General features: G+C 49.2%; 3 protein-coding genes and 1 non-coding gene across 5 annotated transcripts; 2 read left to right on the top strand and 2 right to left on the bottom strand.

The window, feature by feature from the left end:
- Nucleotides 1-1,322: 1,322 nt before the first annotated feature.
- Nucleotides 1,323-7,908, bottom strand: LOC136199454 (cilia- and flagella-associated protein 337-like). Of its 2 annotated transcripts, XM_065989646.1 has the most exons (35): nt 6,811-7,908; nt 6,417-6,751; nt 6,309-6,365; nt 6,170-6,253; nt 6,045-6,119; nt 5,918-5,986; nt 5,768-5,869; nt 5,661-5,714; nt 5,378-5,463; nt 5,224-5,316; nt 5,119-5,170; nt 5,021-5,067; nt 4,846-4,963; nt 4,723-4,792; nt 4,479-4,667; nt 4,387-4,429; nt 4,223-4,331; nt 4,077-4,152; nt 3,954-4,029; nt 3,792-3,891; nt 3,629-3,735; nt 3,499-3,578; nt 3,353-3,450; nt 3,245-3,304; nt 3,110-3,190; nt 2,971-3,058; nt 2,825-2,917; nt 2,707-2,762; nt 2,569-2,641; nt 2,449-2,514; nt 2,360-2,399; nt 2,217-2,305; nt 1,904-2,136; nt 1,796-1,845; nt 1,323-1,738 (listed from the first exon to the last, which is right to left on the bottom strand). In XM_065989646.1, the coding sequence occupies exons 2-35, from the start codon at nt 6,726-6,728 to the stop codon at nt 1,531-1,533; spliced, it is 3,234 nt and encodes a 1,077-aa protein (XP_065845718.1). In that variant the 5' UTR covers nt 6,729-6,751; nt 6,811-7,908; the 3' UTR covers nt 1,323-1,530. The 2 variants fall into 2 exon arrangements, with proteins under 2 accessions (XP_065845718.1, XP_065845719.1); XM_065989647.1 differs by lacking the exon at nt 6,811-7,908 and having other exon boundaries at nt 6,417-6,773.
- On the top strand, nt 6,822-8,170 carry LOC136199458 (uncharacterized). Its single transcript, XM_065989650.1, has one exon. It carries the CDS (start codon nt 7,035-7,037, stop codon nt 8,091-8,093), a length of 1,059 nt encoding a protein of 352 aa, XP_065845722.1. The 5' UTR covers nt 6,822-7,034; the 3' UTR covers nt 8,094-8,170.
- A 1,194-nt stretch (nt 8,171-9,364) lies between these two features.
- On the top strand, nt 9,365-10,807 carry LOC136199456 (uncharacterized). The gene has a single exon (XM_065989649.1). The coding sequence runs from the start codon at nt 9,424-9,426 to the stop codon at nt 10,660-10,662; it is 1,239 nt and encodes a 412-aa protein (XP_065845721.1). The 5' UTR covers nt 9,365-9,423; the 3' UTR covers nt 10,663-10,807.
- A 7,217-nt stretch (nt 10,808-18,024) lies between these two features.
- Trnaw-cca (transfer RNA tryptophan (anticodon CCA)) lies at nt 18,025-18,097 on the bottom strand. Its single transcript has one exon. It is a non-coding gene; the product is annotated as a tRNA-Trp (tRNA).
- Between the last annotated feature and the right edge of the window lie 111 nt (nt 18,098-18,208).

Genomic DNA, 18,208 nt, shown 5'->3' with positions numbered 1-18,208 from the left:
GTGTCGTTGAATTAATTAGCAGAACTTTTTTGTGCGCACCTTACTGGGAAGAGAGAGACACGGCTTCGCCTCGTTTCATCGTTTGACAGCTAAAGATTCGTTTCTCCAATTATTGAAAATTGTATGTAAGCGATTCTGCAAGTGAGGTGTGACATTGATTTTTTGCGCAATAGATCGCCTTTCCCGGTCATACTGTATGCAAGTTCAAATTTTGCACACTCATGCTTTTGAGCATTGCTGGGAAGGCTTGGCTGCAAAAAACGAGTGAAGACATCACGAGCAAGACAAGAGACTTGTTTAGTCTGAACTGATGCGATAGTAGCCAGTGCATGCGTGCAAGTAGAATGTCCTTCTCGCGTCCGGGCGGTCTTGAGCATGACTCGAGAACTGCTCCGGGGTCTTGGGCAAGACCCCGCGATCAAAAAGTGTTCGCGCGCGGCGCTTCAGTAAAGAAACCATGTTATTTTTTTTAATAAACCCGGAAGTAACCCGGAAGTAGCTCAAAAAGAAAACGAACGTCCTCCCGGCGTCTTCAGGTGAAGGGCCCTTCACCCAGGCCCTCTTTCGGGGAGACAGTGACCCATCTGTCCCGGGGGTGCCTTTATATACCAAGGCACAGGTGGACCGCTATTGTACCCACCGCGTCTTGCCCAAGTGGGGTGGCAGTTTATCACTCATGCCACTGGAGTAGGGGATTGAATCCCCTGCGTTTGCGCCGCGTTTAACCTCTCTGGCTCGAGTTGGGCCGGTTTTATTTAGTCACCTCGGGGCCCGGAGGTGAATGACGACATCGGAAAGCTCCTTGAAGATCTGCCATCTGCTTTGCCAGATAAACTGCATTTCCACTGACGTCAGATTGACTAAGAAAAGAAGAAAGAAAAACGAGCAACGCGGGCGAAGGACATCGAGTACTGCAGTGGCTAACGGCTAGCAGAGTATCATGTACAACATACTGTACAATATTGACTGCACCGCACGGAACTTCACTAATTCTTTTTGGCGTGCAAACACGGCGCTTTGCAACCGTTCAGTTAATTAGATACTTTTTGACGAGATTCATTGTTACGGCCTCTCTGAGATGAAAGTCTGCTGCGCTACTTTGGAACGCTAAAAGGTGTGAAGCGATGGTTATAAGTCCTTGGTCAGATATTGGGGGATATGGGGTCCCATCTAGAGCTACTGCCCATCTAAACCGAACGTTGACAATAAATTACCATAAATTTTAGCATCCAGACAGGTTTCCTCGATTGTGTCGCTTTCGTCCTCGGCATCCACGCAGCTGAAACCGGTTTCGCTCGCTCTATATCTACAGATACGTTCGGACCCCGTAATCGCTTCGATTACGACCAAACTGAAGAAGAGGGCGCTGTACTTCCTGTTTCTCTGAGCCCTTGCCAGCCCGATTGAATGAGACGCCGAATTCTCAACAGAAGGTGGTCACATGGTCTTTAAGCGCTCCACCTCCCGGATAAAAAATTCTTAAAATACAGTCAATTAGCCTCCTAATCAACAGAGTAATCTACAGTAGGGCTAAAAATCCTCTAAGTCAAATTGATTTGTCCTGTTAGTCAGCGTGTTTGGACAGGAAATATCTGGTTCAGGTGCCAGATTATGCGTCGAAAGTACCTGATAGTGATTCGACGCCGTCACGCGACTCCATAGCTTTGGCGTTTCTTTCGCTTGTCGCAAACGCTTGCCGCAGCCAGAATCGTCGCGACCATGAATCGTGAATCCAATCCTGGAATTTTTAAAACTAATTAAAAAGAAAGAAAAAATAAATGCATTGAGATTTTACTTAGATATCCGAGAAGACGGGGCTGGTGTAGCAGTACCAACTGAAAGAACCTAAATCATTCAAAATTATTCACTAAAATAGAAACAATACGTTTTCGCGTGCAAATACGTCGTCAATTTCCAAATCGAACTCCAAATTCGTTTCCTCCTCATCTCCGTCTCTTTCTTCGCTGCTTTCTTCCGATTTCGTCTCGGCGACGCGGTCAAACATTTCTGCATCGGGATCTCGTGACCCGACGTCATCATCCGTAAGAGGTTCAAAAACAACGTCTTTCGGCATCATCGGATACTCATACGTCGACGACGATCCAATGTCCCACAGACTTGCCTGTCCAAAAGTACCTATTAAAAATATTTCAATTAGAGGAATTTCGAGAAGAAATGAAAAACAAATAACTAATTTTGCTCTCATATATACTAACCAATTAGGTGTCCATTTAATGTCCACATTCGAACACAGCAATCGCGAGCGCTACTTAGCAAAACGTTGTAAAGTTTTGCATACTCGATGCTAACAGAAGACTTTTACTGTCATAATCTAATGGTAAACGAGTTTACACTGTACCTTGTTATTGCTTCGACGTGTCCACGCCACCTGAGTATTTCTAAAAACGAGAAAATGCAGTAGTGGATGCAGTACATAAATGTATGTACCTGGGGGCGGAACTGAAGCTGACTTCAGCAAGCAGTACGATTTGATATCCCACAAAACAATAAATCCTGTACAGTCACGTGATCACATTTATTACACGCCATCCAGTCCATATCTCTCACCCTGTCGATCTGCTGTGAACAAAACAGAGTCGTCCTGAGTTTGAGTCATTGCACTCACAGCATTGTGGCGACCCTATCAAAGTACGAAATATCACAATATGACGTCACCAAGCGTAGCTATGGTGCTCTACTACTTACAGCACTAAAACAAGCCATGACTTTCTTTTCATACAAACACCAAAAATGAATATGTCCTAAAAACAAGACCTTATATTGAACTCCAATAGTAACATAAACTAAATCCTGTTGATATCACCTCGAGGTCCATTAGCTATAAGACTTGCTGACGTTTTGTTTCCAGCTCGACTGCTCAAGTACACCAGCTGCGTGACAGCAGCGTCACCTTCAACTAAAAAATTAAACATCTCAAACCATAAGTATCTGTGGATGATAGGCAATTACGTGGATTGTACGTAGCACAATTTTTTCCGGGAGCAGGCGGAGTGAGTCGTGAAAATATGTGGTATGATATCATGTTCCAAATAATGATCTATGATAGCTTGATAAAGTATTTATCCCAATTATTTATTTATTTATTCACTTCTCCATCAAATGACGCTGTAGCGAGAAAACTAGGTGGACAAAATTTCACCACCAGTATGTCTTCTTGATGGCCGTGATGCTAAATGAAAGAAATAACTATTTCGAAAATTTCTTCAAATTGAATAAGCTGTACGATATCATCTGGCATGTACTTGAGAGGATAGTGAACAAAATGGAGATCATCAATTACATCCTACGAAAAAACTATCACGTCAATCATTAGGCAATAAATGCGCTTTACAGGAAATATATTAATCCGTCTGTCCCATCCAACAGCAACAACGTGACAATTCCTGTTGATGTTCATATAAGTAATTGAAGTAATTTCCTTTTTGTTTGCTAATAAAAATGACAGTGTCAGCCTTTGTAACCGGCGCGGCTCCCTACCTTTCTTATAAATCCTCCTGCAGTGTCCATTATTGAAATTCCACACTCGCAACGTTCCGTCTCTTCCGCTCGTTATCAGCCTATACACGACGTGAAACAAAAACCCCACAGGCTTCTCTTCATTTCTTGCCTTCGTTCAGACCAATCAAACGTCATGTCAGATATTGCGTCCGTTTCGTGAACGTTCGAAAATTCGAAAACTAAATGACCCGTCTCAATGTCCCAAACTTTGACAACCTAGAAATAGAATAACTCTCCTTTGCTCAACAGCAATATAAATTGAAAATATCTACCGATCCTTCACAGGCTGTTACGACCTGTTTGAAACTCGTGTTGAAAAGAACGCGTTGAACTGGGTCTCGGTGGCTCAGCACCTTGTCTCTAATCGCCGGCCTGCAAAAATACTCAATCCAATTGTCTATCTTTGAGAGGTGACGCCGTTCCCACGTCCATACCTGCCTCTTTGATACAAAAAAGCCAGTTGATCCGTACAGATGGCCAGTAGGCGATTCAGTGGATTGTAGTAGGCAGCTGCAATAGAAAAATTCGCGCGCTGATTTGCCTGTCGTTTGTCTAACCTTGCAAATCTCCTTTGATTCGGTGTCCCTTGGCCGGAATTGCCACAAGGCAGCTGTGGTCTTTCATGTGCCAAACCTTAACACAAATTATGTTTGTTATAGACTGTTGCAGTTTACTGTATTTCTGATGCGTCTCAGAGGCATACCTTGACACTCTTATCGGTTGCTATTGTATAAATACGTCCCTCGCCAGTGCAAATAATCAGTTTGGCAATCGGACTGTTGTGTGCTTGACGAATCATAGCAGTTGGTTTGCTAATATTCAATACGAATTACATAAATAATTATATTAATGAAAACAATCACTGACGCTGGCATGTAGGGATTCCACAAGCGAAGAGCCCGATCCATGCCTTGAGAAATAACGATAGAAGAATAAATCGCTTTTATATCCTTTTTTACCTCCTGTGGCAAGCATGTTGTGCTCATAGGAAAAATCAAATGTCTTGACTCCCTTATAGATGCGAAATACTGTCTGATCAGCCGCGTATCGTCTCTTGGGCACAGAATAGCTCGCCGCCTGTTTTCTCAGCGCCGATTGGCCAAGCTCTCGAAGAAGAGTCTCCACATGAGTGCTCCCTTCAACGGATCCTAAGAGACGTGTACTTCTGATAAGATATGTGTAAATGCGCTGTGTGGTATGTACCAATAACGAGAGCAGAATTAGAGTCATGAGAGCAGGAAATGATGGAGCGAAGCGATTGAAAGTATTTTAACTAGAAAGAGGTATAAAGAAAAAGAAATGAGAGACAAATGATTCATATTCAACCTCAGTGACCCAATCATTGTGAACTTTCCATCGAATGAATTTGACGTCATCAGACGTGATGACGGATTCTAAGGTGACATTAGGAATGCGATCCACTTTAGGAAACTTTTTCCAAAGACTAAAAAGTCAATCAATATAAGAGCAATTTAAACGTAGTGGAAGAATCCAGTCACACCGAAGACAGCTCATTAGGTTTGAAAATAGAAAACAGTTTAGACATCCCTAAAGGAGTGAATTACGCAAAAAAAATGCACAATGTAGAAGTTTTCGTACGTCTGCGTCTCCAAAACTTAGCAGACATTCCTTAATACTTTTCGAATTGCACCTATTTGGAGAAGAAATTTCTAAAAAATCCTAACAGATTCGTTTCTTTCTCACCAGAAGTCAAGTCGAAGTGGAACGCTAAGAAGACCGCTGATTTGACAATGAGGATCAAAACTCGACACTTCATAGATTTGAAGCTCTCGATCCCTTTAATTAATAGAAGCAATAAGAAGCAATTCTACGTTACGGCGTAACTGTCGAGTAATACCCAGTCGAAAGAGCAAATTTGTTTAAATTATTCAATATTATGACGTCAGTAATCCACTTTGACTTCGAGCGACCTGTCAGCTCAGGCTAATATATATATAAGAGAAAATTAACATTACAGACGGGAGAAGCTTAACTACCACACGTTCTAGCGTCTGGGTGAACATGCAGGCGCCTCTACTTATTGAGGCACGCCCTATCATCAGCAAACACGCATACAAAAACAACGCAACGCTGAACAAGGGATGAAAAAGAGCGTGAGTGACAGTCGCATTGGCTATTACTTTGAATGTTTTCTTTAGTTCTTGATTTGAATTCCAGAAGCAGATCGTTCCATCCTACGTAGAGAGGAAATCCGGCACGTGGATCCGATAGGCTTAGCGTGTCTTACTTGGCTCGCAGTCACAATCGAATTCTCTCCCAAGCTCGTTATTCGCATGATCGGCTCATGGTGCGGCGTTTGAATGCACGAGGCGGGACAGTCGAATAAAACCTTTTTAAAATTTTATGATGCATTTCTGAAACGTCTCGTATTGTTCACTTGAATCGAGCGAGCATAAGCGTCGTCTTTCTCTCGAAACTCGAGCATCATGTAGGTGCAGAATTCATCCTGAACGCCAACATTTTATTAGTAAACAAATTTTAAAAAATGAGTTTGGGGTCTCTACCCAGTCGATGTGACCGTCCGAATTGGAATCGATTTTCATAAACAGTGCCGTCATCTGTTCTTCACTTGTAATCTTCTAAAATTTGAAACGACTTAGGAATCCCACGTCTTTGTCACCGTACGTACGTGTGACTTCTTTCCCAATAGAGAATGAAAGACAGCTTTGAATTCATCCATATCCAACGTCCCACTGCCATCGCTGTCTGCACCCTAAAATTATTATATAGATTGAACGACGCAAAACTGAGAGACTCTGCTGTAGTACATCGAATTGCAATCGCAATCTCTGCATATGTTCCAAATTCAAATATTCTTCGATTTTCTAAAGAACTGTGTATTTCGAAAATTCTGTGAAAGTATCGTCAACGAGTGCCTTCGCGTGATTCGTTGCCGACGAAGAGAGTCCACTCGTCGACGATCCGGGCCTTCCGGCGACGGCTTCCCAACCGGTACTCTGTTTTGTTGCCCCGGCAACGGCCGTAGAACGAGTGCTCAAGTGAGACAAAGGGTTCGCTATTCGACGAGCCGAATCGAAGTCGATAGCCGAGCGGGACCCCTTTGATAAAGAAGGCGCTGTCGAATTTGGTCGCGATTTGAACGACTCGGTGAAATTTGCCGTTAGGAACGTTCGTCTCGACGACGCCGACGACGCCAGCAACGCTCGCGCGTCTTTTACCGCCGACATGGCTCGTCGAAAACGAAAGAGAGCTACCGTGTAGGGGAACACAAATAATACGGGATGTTGTGGCACGTGCTTGTCCACGAACCTAATCGTCGTCTCGGAGAACAAAATGCTGGAGAACGGAGAGCCAGACACGACTCGGCGGTGGTGTCGTCCGTCTTTCGTCCAAAAAAAACTTCTGAGGGATCTCTGAACGTTGTCCTTGACCACACCTGGCATACGTCATTTCTAAAGACCTATAAATACAACCTCCGGCTGCGCCACTCCACATCAAAGGAGATTGCGCATTCCATTTCGCAAGAATCAAGGATGCGGTTTGTTCTCCTCGCGATCGTCGTTCTCGTTCCGCGGATAAGCGTCGACGCGACAAGTTGCGCCGTCGCCCAGAGACAATGCTTTTCGAATTCGACGTGCCTCGCGTCGTTCATGAACTACTCAAGCGAGTGCGGAAAAGCTTTGGTCTCCGGCCAAGCGTCCGATTGCACATCGGCGTGCCGGGCAGCTCTCGCTCATCTCGTCGCCTCTACGGACGTCGGTCGTCTCCTTGCGAATTGCACATGCGCCGCGAACAACACCGGGTGCGTCCTCACGAGTAAGAATTTCGCCGCCGCGTGTTTCGGCGCTTCCACCAACAGTTCTGACTGCGCCGGAGCGCTGACTCAGTGCGTTGCGGACGCGACGTGCGCGCAATCGTTTTTCGCCTACTCGGAAAACTGCTCGCTCGCATTCGAGACGGGAATCCCGTCCGATTGTTCGAACGCGTGCCGCTCAGGTTTCGAGCAGCTGAATGCAACGGTCGTTGGTCGCGGTGCGCTTAGTTGCGCGTGCAGCAGCGGCAATCTAACCGAGGAATTGTGCGCGCTGACGACGGGAAATTTTCTTCGATCGTGTTATCCCGGCAGGGTGACTGAACCGACGATACCGCCGGGATGCGATTCGTGCGTGGACGACGTCGATGTCGACTGTAATGCGGATCCCACGTGTAGGCCGCTGCGCAATGAGTACATCAATCAATGCGGCTCGGCGTTCCAGGGGCTCGCGTGCTCGTCGGCGTGCAATTCGAGTTACTTCGCACTGATTGGCGACTCGGTCGGTGGACGTTACGTTACGTGCGCGTGCGTCGGAGTGTTCGCGGCAACTTGCGTGTCGTGGAGGAACGGCGTCTTGAAGACGTGCCTTGGAAGGACGCCGCCGTCCTCGATCGGTTGTCCTACGCCGACTTCAGCTCGCGACACGGAGACAGATGCCGCGTCCAGTCCAGCTCGCGGCACCGAGACAGATCCCTCGTCCGGTCAAGAGACGAGCTTTCGTCTGTCTGTCACAGTCATTGCCATAATGACTGCTGTGTCGGCTTTTCTGTACTTGTAGCCAATTCGCGTCGTTATTGGTTATTTGTTTTTGTTGCGTGTTTGTGTAGTGCAATCCATTGCATTTCTGTCTTTCGATGTTCCGAGAAAGTCGCGATTAGACCGCGCTTGTCTCTGCATCCAGTTCCCTGTTGATGCTCACGAGAACTTCCGTTGACCCGTGCGATGACCTGTTCAACCGGCGTCGGTGTGCAACGGGATACGCGTCAAGCCACGCCTGGAAGGTGTCAGATACAAACTCCGGCTCAACCACAGTCTTCGCTCGTCCATAAGGAAGGAATGGCACTCAATTTTCTTCTCCTCGCTCTCCTTGCTCTTCTCGTGCGAGCGAACGTCGACGCCGCGCTCTGCAGCGTCGCCGAAACGCAATGCAAAGCCAATCAAACGTGCTTTACGTCGCTCCTAAACTACACAACGCAGTGCGCAAGCGTTTTCCTTTTGTCAGAATGCACTCCGGCTTGCATCGCCGCTCTCGCGCATCTCGCCACGTCAACGAATCTCGGTCGCCGTTTCGTCGCGTGCACGTGCGGCGGCGCGGACATCGTTTGCGTCACGAGGCGTACGAACATGGACGCTGCCTGTGTCAGCGACTGCGATTACGCGCGACTTCAGTGCGGGTTCGACTCGGTCTGTCAATCCGCCTATACTGCGTACACGAACAGCTGCGCGCTCGCCTTGAAGACGGGAAACTCGTCCGTTTGCGCGAATGCGTGTCGCGCCAGTCACGCGGCGCTCAACGCTACGCGTGTCGGTCGTGACGCGCTTCGCTGCACGTGCAACCCAGCTGACGTCTCCTGCGCGATCGCGAAGGCAAACTTCGATCTCTCCTGTTTCCCCGTTGACCCGACGACGACTCCCCTCCCCTCTGAAGATTGCACGGGCAGCGTCGATCCTGCATGCACTGCTGACGCCGAGTGCAAAGTGTTAAAAGAATCATTTCTGAGGAATTGCCCAACATTTCATGGGACTTCGTGTTCGCCGGCGTGCAATGCAAGCTACGCGGCGCTGATTAGAAATTCCGTCGGTCGTCGCTTCATCACGTGCAGGTGCCGCACTATAACGAGCCAGTGCACGTCATTGCTCGGAAAGGCGTGTCTTGGAAATGGAAATGAGCCGGGCACGCCGACTTCTCCGAATACGAATACAGTTCTAAATTCGTCTCCCAGCCGAGAAGTGAGTCTCAAGCTCCGTCAGTCCATTTTGGGTGGAGGAGTATTTGCTTCGTTGACGATCGTTTTTGTCGTTTTTGTTTAGCGTGACGTTAATTAATTAATTAATTCTGGTTCGTTGATCTCAACAGTGTGGGGGATCGAAGTTCGCGTTAGATCCGCATGCCACTGACCACGCCGCTTTTCTCGATAACGATGAACGGGTTTCTCGCTCTAATCGTCGTTGCACTTCTATTGCCACTCGCTGAGGGTACCGGTGCTGTTGTGTCGTGTGCAGACGCCAAGAGCCGGTGTCTGTCAAACACAGCGTGCGCCGCCGCTTTCAACAGCTCCCGGTTTCACTGCAGCACTGCGTCCTTCCTGGGCTGCTCGCAGTCGTGCAACGCTAGCGTCACTCAACTCCTACTTTCGTCGCCGAACGTCCTTTCTAACTGCACTTGTTCGAATGACGACTTCAGCTGCATCTTTGAACTGCTGGAAAATAATGGAATTATCAGAGCCTGCGTCGTTGGCGGAAACGGCATCAACTGGGGGGATTACAACTTCAGCATTCCAGACTTCAACTTCAGCATCCCGGACTTTAACTTCAGCATCCCGGACTTCAACTTCAGCATCCCGGACTTCAACTTCAACTTCAGCATTCCGAACTTCAACTACAGCGACTTCAACATCAGCACTCCGAACATTGACTATGGGTTCAGTGAGGCATGTAGAAACACTCTGTCCCAGTGCTTACGAGAAGCGTCGTGTTTTACGGAAATTGCACGTTACCCAAGCGTTTGCCAGCCGGCCTTCATAGGGGGAAAACCATCGGACTGCTCGCCGGAGTGCATGGCAAGTTACAGAAAACTCAATGCAACGCTCATAGGTCGAGAATCAATGAACTGCGTCCAATGCGCCGGAAACACGTCGGACTTATTGGCAATGTTGGCCTGCAGAGCGACGACGGCAAATTTTCGTCGGTCTTGTCTCGACGAGAAGAGCGATTTCGACTCGCCTTTACTTGACACCTATGCAAGGTGCACTAGGGCCGATGAGCAGTGCAGTGCAGACTCCACTTGCAAAAATGCATATAAGGCGTATGACGACAACTGCGAGTCAGCGGCTACGACGGGAAATCCTTCCAACTGTTCGCAATCATGTAAGACGGGGCTCAGTGAGCTCTACGCCGATGAAGTCGGTCGGCAGTTGATCAACTGCGGATGCGATGTCTTTTACGGTGCACAGAAGTGCGAGCAAATGACAAACAATCTCTTTCAGTCGTGCGGCGTTCAGCGTATGCTTGTACAGCCCACGACGTCCACGACGACGTCTCCGACGTCTGGCGGAAACGTTCTCGATGTGACGATTTGGAGCGGCTTGCTGGCATTCTTCACGTTGACGATGCGCTCGTGGTTTTAATTAACGTTCTTGATGCACTGGCGAACGACGCTTAGATCATTAGGACGTGTCGTGATATGTCAGTAGATACTTGAAGACGGTATTTGTTGTTGCGTAATTCTATAGACGTGGTCTGTTTTTTTTGTTTGGGGTGTCGTTGTCGGTTGTTGTTTCGCCTCCCAGTTTTCGTCTCTTTTCTTTTTCTCTGTAGGCGCTCGCCAGTCCTTGAGCTTCTCGTCCGCGGCGCACAACGCTACGCGTGCTTCGCTGCACGTTGCGCTGATTGTCGGTCGTCGCTTCGATCGTCACGTGCAAGTGCCGTGCTGCCCAGAGCCTTATATATACTGTATATATAAGGCTCTGGTGCTGCCGACTTCTCCGCCTACAGCACGTTCGTCTCCTACACTGTAGCCTAGAATTAAGCGATTCCATGTTTTGGACGAAGGAGTAGTTGCTTCGTTGACGATCGTCCCTGTCGTTCTTTCTTTAGCGCGAGTTTTTTGCCTGCCATTTTGTGAATGATGAATTGGGAGGCGATGTTTTCGTATGTTTTCATGGCTCATTGCATGAAGTGCGGAAATTTAATTCGCGTCGCGCCGTTTACTTCCAGATCCGCATTCCACTAATCGTACCCGGCCAAGTAACGGTGCTAATTTGTCGTGTGTAGACGGTGTCAGTCAAACCAAACGTGCACCAGCGCTTTAATCAATTACGAGATTTGCTGCAGCGCTGGGTCTACGTTAATCTTGGGCTGCTCGCAGCCGTGCAATGCTAGCGTCGCTCAACTCGTTCTCTTGTCGCCAAACATCCTCTCTAACTGCGACTGTCCGACAGACGACTTCAAATGCTCCTTGGAAATGCAAGAAAATGATATAATTCTCAACGCCTGCCTCGGAGATTCCAACATTCCGGACTTCAACTTCAACATTTGCATTCCGGGCTTTGACTATGGGGGACTGAACTTCAGTGAGCCATGCCGTAGCACAGTGTCCCAGTGCCTACAAGACGCGTCATGTTCAATGGAAATTGCACGTTACTCAAACGCTTGCCAGTCGGCCTTCATAGGGAGAAAACCATTGACTGCTCGCCGGAGTGTATGGCAAGTTATAGAATACTCAATGCAACGCTCGTAGGTCGCGAATCCATGAACTGCTTCCAATGCAGTCAAGCGTCCGGTTCATCGGGAATGTCGGCCTGCAGAGCGGCGACGACATATTTTGGTCAGTCCTGTCTCGGCGAGACAGGCGATTCGCCGATGTGCACTAGCGCCGATGAGCAGTGCGAAGCAAACTCCACCTGCAAAATTGCATATAAGGCGTATGACGACTGCGAGTCCGCTGCCGCGACAGGAAATACGTCCGACTGTCCGCAATCATGCAAAAAGGGGCTCGTTGAGCTCTACCGCCAATCACGTCGGTCGTCAGTTGATCAACTGCGGATGCGATGTCTTCTACAGTGCCCAGAAGTGCGAGCAAATGACAATTAAATAATCTCTTTCAGTCGTGCGGCGTCCAGCGGATGCTTGGACAGACCACGACGCCTTCGTCGACGCCTTCAGCTACTCCTCACGTTACGTGCGCGTACGTGCGTCGGAGCGTTCGCGGCAACTTGCGTGTCGTGGAGGAACGGCGTCTTGAAGACATGCCTTGGAAAGACGCCGCCGGCCTCGATCGGTTGTCCTACGCCGACTTCAGCTCGCGACACGGAGACAGATGCCGCGTCCATGCAGTCCAGCTCGCAGCACCGAGACAGATCCCACGTCCGGTCAAGAGACGAGCTTTCGTCTGTCTGTCACAGTCATTTCCATAATGACTGCTGTATCGGCGTTTCTGTACTTGTAGCCAATTCGCTTGGTTGCGTGTTTGTGTAGTGCCATGGTATTTCTGTCTTTCGATGTTCCGAGAAAGTCGCGATTAGACCGCGCTCGTCTCTGCATCCAGTTCCCTGTTGATGCTCACGAGAACTTCCGTTGACACGTGCGATGACCTGTTCAACGGGATACGCGTCAAACCACGCCTGGAAGGTGTCAGATACAAACTCCGGTCTCCGCTCGTCCATCAGGAAGGAATGGCACTCAATTTCGTTCTCCTCGCTCTCCTTGCTCTTCTCGTTCGAGCGAACGTCGACGCCGCGCTCTGCAGCGTCGCCGAAACGCAATGCAAAGCCGATCAAACGTGCTTTACGTCGCTCCTAAACTACACGACGCAGTGCGCAAGCGTTTTCCTTTTGTCAGAATGCACTCCGGCTTGCATCGTCGCTCTCGCGCATCTAGCCACGTCAACGAATCTCGGTCGCCGTTTCGTCGAGTGCACGTGCGGCAGCGCGGACATCGTTTGCGTCACCACGAAGCGTACGAACATGGACGCTGCCTGTGTCGGAGACTGTGATTACGCGCGACTTCAGTGCGGGTTCGACTCGGTCTGTCAATCCGCCTATACTGCGTACACGAACAGCTGCGCGCTCGCCTTGAAGACGGGAAATACGTCCACTTGCGCGAATGCGTGTCGCGCCAGTCACGCGGCGCTCAACGCTACGCGTGTCGGTCGTGACGCGCTTCGCTGCACGTGCAACCCAGCTGACGTCTCCTGCGCGATCGCGAAGGCAAACTTCGATCTCTCCTGTTTCCCCCGTGACCCGACGACTACCCTCCCTTCTGAAGATTGCATGGGTAGCGTCGATCTTGCATGCACTGCTGACGCCGAGTGCAAAGTGTTGAAAGAATCCTTTCTGAGGAATTGCCCAACATTTCATGGGACTTCGTGTTAATTCGCCGGCGTGCAATGCAATCTACGCTGAACTGATTAGAAATTCCTTCGGGCGTCGCTTCGTCACGTGCAGGTGCCGCGCCATAACCAGAGATGTAAGAGAGCATAACGAAGCAGTGCACGTCATTGCTCGGAAAGGCGTGTCTTGGAAATGGAAATGAGGCCGGGCATCCCGAATTCCCCGAATACAGTTCTACATTTGTCTCCCAGCCGAGAAGTGAGTCTCAATTAAGTTCCGTCAGTCTACTTTGTGGAGGAGTAGTTGCTTCGTTGACGATCGTTTCTGTCGTTTTTGTTTAGCGTGACGCTAATTAATTCTGGTTCGTTGATCTCAGCAAGTGTGGGGATCGAATTAAGTTCGCCTTAGATCCGTATTCCACTGACCACGCCGTTCTTCTCGATAACGATGAACGGGTTTCTCGCTCTAATCGTCGTTGCACTTCTGTTGCCACTCGCTGAGGGTACCGGTGCTGTTGTGTCGTGTGCAGACGCCAAGAGCCGGTGTCTGTCAAACACAGCGTGCGCCGCCGCTTTCAACAGCTCCCGGTTTCACTGCAGCACTGCGTCCGTCCTGGGCTGCTCGCAGCCGTGCAACGCTAGCGTCACTCAACTCCTACTTTCGTCGCCGAACGTCCTTTCTAACTGCACTTGTTCGAATGACGACTTCAGCTGCATCTTTGAACTGCTGGAAAATAATGAAATTATTAGCGCCTGCATCGGCGGCGGAAACGACTTCAACTTCGGGGATTTCAACTTTGGGGATTTTAACTTCAACTTCAGCATCCCGGACTTCAACTTCAGCATCCCGGACTTCAATTTCAGCATCCCGGACAGCATCAACTTCAACTTCAGCATCCACTTCAACAGCAGCATTCCGAACATCAACTTCAACTACAGCGACTTCAACATCAGCACTCCGAACATTGACTATGGGTCCAGTGAGGCATGTGGCAACACTCTGTCCCAGTGCTTACGAGAAGGGTCGTGTTTTACGGAAATTGCACGTTACCCAAGCGTTTGCCAGCCGGCCTTCATAGGGGGAAAACCATCGGACTGCTCGCTGGGGTGCAGGGCAAGTTACAGCAATGCAACGCTGTCAATGAACTGCGTCCAATGCGCCGGAAACACGTCGGACTTATTGGCAATGTTGGCCTGCAAAGCGACGACGACAAATTTTCGTCGGTCTTGTCTCGAAGAGAAGAGCGATTTTGATTCGCCTTTACTTGACACCCATGCAAGGTGCACTAGGGCCGATGAGCAGTGCAGTGCAGACTCCACTTGCAAAAATGCATATAAGGCGTATGACGACAACTGCGAGTCAGCGGCTACGACGGGAAATCCTTCCGACTGTCCGAAATCATGTAAGACGGGGCTCATTGAGCTCTACGCCGATGAAGTCGGTCGGCAGTTGATCAACTGCGGATGCGATGTCTTTTACGGTGCACAGAAGTGCGAGCAAATGACGAACAATCTCTTTCAGTCGTGCGGCGTTCAGCGTATGCTTGGACAGCCCACGACGTCTACGACGTCTAGCGGAAATGTTCTCGGTGTGACGATTTGGAGCGGCTTGCTGGCATTCTTCACGTTGACGATGCGCTCGTGGCTCTAACGTTCTTGATGCACTGGCGAACGACGCTTAGATCATTAGGGCGTGTCGTGATATGTCAGTAGACACTTGAAGACGGTATTTGTTGTTGCGTGATTCTATTGACGTGGTCTGTTTTTTTTGTTTGGTGTCGTTGTCGGTTGTTGTTTTTCCTCCCAGTTTTCGTCTCTTTTGAGTCCTTGAGCTTCTCGTCCGCGGCGCACTACGCGATGCGAGCTTCGCTGCACGTTGCGCCGATTGTCAATTCCGTCGCTTCGATCGTCACGTGCAAGTGCCGTGCTGCCTACAGCACGTTCGTCGCCTAGCCGAGAACCATATTTTGGGCAAAATCTACAAATTTTCGCCGTTCTTTGAAAGAAACTAGAAGAAGGCGAGGCCATCATCGGGAGGCGATGCTTTTGTATGTTTTATTTGCGATAATATTTTCGTTGCGCCGTTAATTACTTCCAGATCCGCATTCCACAAATCGACTACGTTTCACGCAGTACGATGAACGGTTTTGTCGCTCTGATCGTCCTCGCACTTCTATCGCCAAGTAACGGTGCTAAGGAGTCGTGTGTAGACGCCAAAAGCCGGTGTCAGTCAAACCGAACGTGCACCAGCGCTTTCATCAACTACAAGATTCGCTTCAGCGCTGGGTCTACGTTAGTCTTCGGCTGCTCGCAGCCGTGCATGCTAGCGTCGCTCAACTCGTTCTCTTGTCGCCAAACATCCTCTCTAACTGCGATTGTCCGGCAGGCGACTTCAACTGCACCTTGGAAATGCAAGAAAATAATATAATTCTCAACGCCTGCCTCGGAGATTCCAACATTCCGGACTTCAACTTCAGCATCCCGGACTTCAACTTCAGCATTCCGAACTTCAACTACAGCGACTTCAACATCAGCACTCCGAACTTTGACTATGGGTTCAGTGAGGCATGTGAAAACACTCTGTCTCAGTGCTTACGAGAAGCGTCGTGTTTTACGGAAATTGCACGTTACTTAAACGCTTGCCAGTCGGCTTTCATAGGGAGAAAACCATCTGACTGCTCGCCGGAGTGTATGGCAAGTTACTCAATGCGACGCTCGTAGGTCGCGAATCCATGAATTGCTTCCAATGCTCTCAAGCGTCCGGTTTACCGGGAATGTTGGCCTGCAGAGCGGCGACGACATATTTTGGTCAGTCCTGTCTCGGCGAGACAGGCGATTCGCCTTTGCTTGACGCCTATGAGATGTGCACTAGCGCCGATGAGCAGTGCGAAGCAAACTCCACCTGCAAAATTGCATATAAGGCGTATGACGACTGCGAGTCCGCTGCCGCGACAGGAAATACGTCCGACTGTCCGCAATCGTGCAAGAAGGGGCTCGTTGAGCTCTACCGCCAATCACGTCGGTCGTCAGTTGATCAACTGCGGATGCGATGTCTTCTACAGTGCCCAGAAGTGCGAGCAAATGACAATTAAATAATCTCTTTCAGTCGTGCGGCGTCCAGCGCATGCTTGGACAGACCACAACGCCTCCGTCGACGCCTTCTACTCCTTCTCGCGGAAAAGTTCTACACGTGACGATTTGGAGCGGCGCACTAGCATTCTTCACGCTGACGACGCGCTCGTGGTTTTAACGTGTCGTGGCATGGCATTTCGGTTGCTTGGAGACGGTGTTTGTTGTGTGCTGAGCTATAGACAGTAAAATTTTTTTTCGGTTGGTGTTGTCTAACTCTTTGTCTTCTTGCCGGAGTTGTTTTGCCTTTCATGAGATACTAGAAGCAAACAGAAATGGAGTCAGTACACCTAAAAGATCATTCTATATATGGAGTGACGTCACCACGCTTCCTCTGTACAGTAGGGCTGGCTAATGGCACTGACTATGCACAGTACGGACACTCTTTGACTAAATTAAATCACGTCAATTTGCGCTTTTCTTATCTGACGGAAATCTATCAATCACAGCCTCGAAACACCTTAGAGTAGAGTGTACGTACCAAATGCGGACCGCCGTATGTCTTGTTCTCGCCCTTGTCTCTCTTCAAACGAGTTCGACTACAAGTAGCTCCGCAACGACGATATCATGCAGAAGCGCCCTACAGACGTGCTTGGCCGACGCCGCGTGTCAAGCGGCTCACTCGAACTTTACGACGGAGTGCGCGGCAGCGCGTTTCAGTTTCATCGGACGCCCGACTCACTGCACGCCCTCGTGCGGCAAGAGTCTCTCCCGTTTCGTATCGGCGGCGCCCGATCTATTCAACTGCGCGTGTTTCACCGACAACACGATCTGCGCAATCACCGCCGAAACGAATATGAACGTCGTCTCCGCCTGCTTTAACGGCGACGGCGGCGGTAGAGGTAGCGGTTCCTTTCAGGCGTGCACGAGGGCGCAGATGAGATGCTTGGCCGCAGACTCGTCGTGTCTTGTCGCGTACGAGGCGTACAGGAAGAGTTGTCACTTGTCGGGGAGACGCGTGTTGGAATGTTCGTCGCAGTGCAGAACCGACTATCTTCGAGTCTACGTGGGTCCGTTTGGTCACCAGCTGGTTGACTGCGGGTGCATCAATGAGGGAGATGCCTACTGCAAGCAGGACATGAGAAATCTGACTGAATTGTGCTTCCCTAGTCCCAAGGGTCGCGCGACGTGCCTCAGTTCGTCCGTTTTGACCTTCATCGCTTTAGTATTCGCTGTGTTGTGGTAGCTACACACCTGGGAGAGATTGGGTTCCGTTGCGTGTCTGTACAGTCCGTACGTGTCGGTGGATTCTCCACCTAGTTGTTAACAGTACGCAAAGGGTTTATTCACGTGTCTGGTCAGTGTGAGATATCATTGTGCATTTGTACGCTTACCGAAGCTCGTAGATCAACTAACGGCACACGCATTGCGGCGACGGTCGTGATACTAAGTGCGCTAACGCCAGCGGGGAGAGGGTGTGGCTGAAAGAACATGTAAAATTAAGCCTGAATTCTTCGTGAAAATGTCGAAATAAATTTTGCAGCTTTGAAAAAAAAAAGAAAGGAAAGCTAAGTAAAGGGGAAAAAAAAGTTGACCCCGACGTGACTTGAACACGCAACCTGCCGATCTGGAGTCGACCGCTCTACCAATTGAGCTACAGGGCCACATGTACGAATTGCTAAAGTTTTACGTTTTATATCATCCTACTCGCAACAACGCTGGCGCTTGAGCGTAATCGCTACATTTTGCGTTTTAGAAGGCCGAATTACGACTAA

The sequence above is a fragment of the Oscarella lobularis genome, chromosome 1, assembly GCF_947507565.1.
Source record: "Oscarella lobularis chromosome 1, ooOscLobu1.1, whole genome shotgun sequence".
In the NCBI taxonomy this organism is placed as follows: domain Eukaryota; kingdom Metazoa; phylum Porifera; class Homoscleromorpha; order Homosclerophorida; family Oscarellidae; genus Oscarella; species Oscarella lobularis.
This window is presented reverse-complemented; position numbering and strand designations above follow the sequence as displayed.

Excerpts from the sequence above, each read along its gene's own strand:
- LOC136199454 (XM_065989646.1), bottom strand. The coding sequence starts at position 6,728 with ATGTCGGCGGTAAAAGACGCGCGAGCGTTGCTGGCGTCGTCGGCGTCG. Across the intron at positions 3,579-3,628 it reads TTTGATTGGTCTGAACGAAG|GCTGATAACGAGCGGAAGAG; the intron begins GCAAGAAATGAA and ends CGTCGTGTATAG. Across the intron at positions 2,400-2,448 it reads AGCTTCAGTTCCGCCCCCAG|AAATACTCAGGTGGCGTGGA; the intron begins GTACATACATTT and ends TCTCGTTTTTAG.
- LOC136199458 (XM_065989650.1), top strand. The coding sequence starts at position 7,035 with ATGCGGTTTGTTCTCCTCGCGATCGTCGTTCTCGTTCCGCGGATAAGC.
- LOC136199456 (XM_065989649.1), top strand. The coding sequence starts at position 9,424 with ATGCCACTGACCACGCCGCTTTTCTCGATAACGATGAACGGGTTTCTC.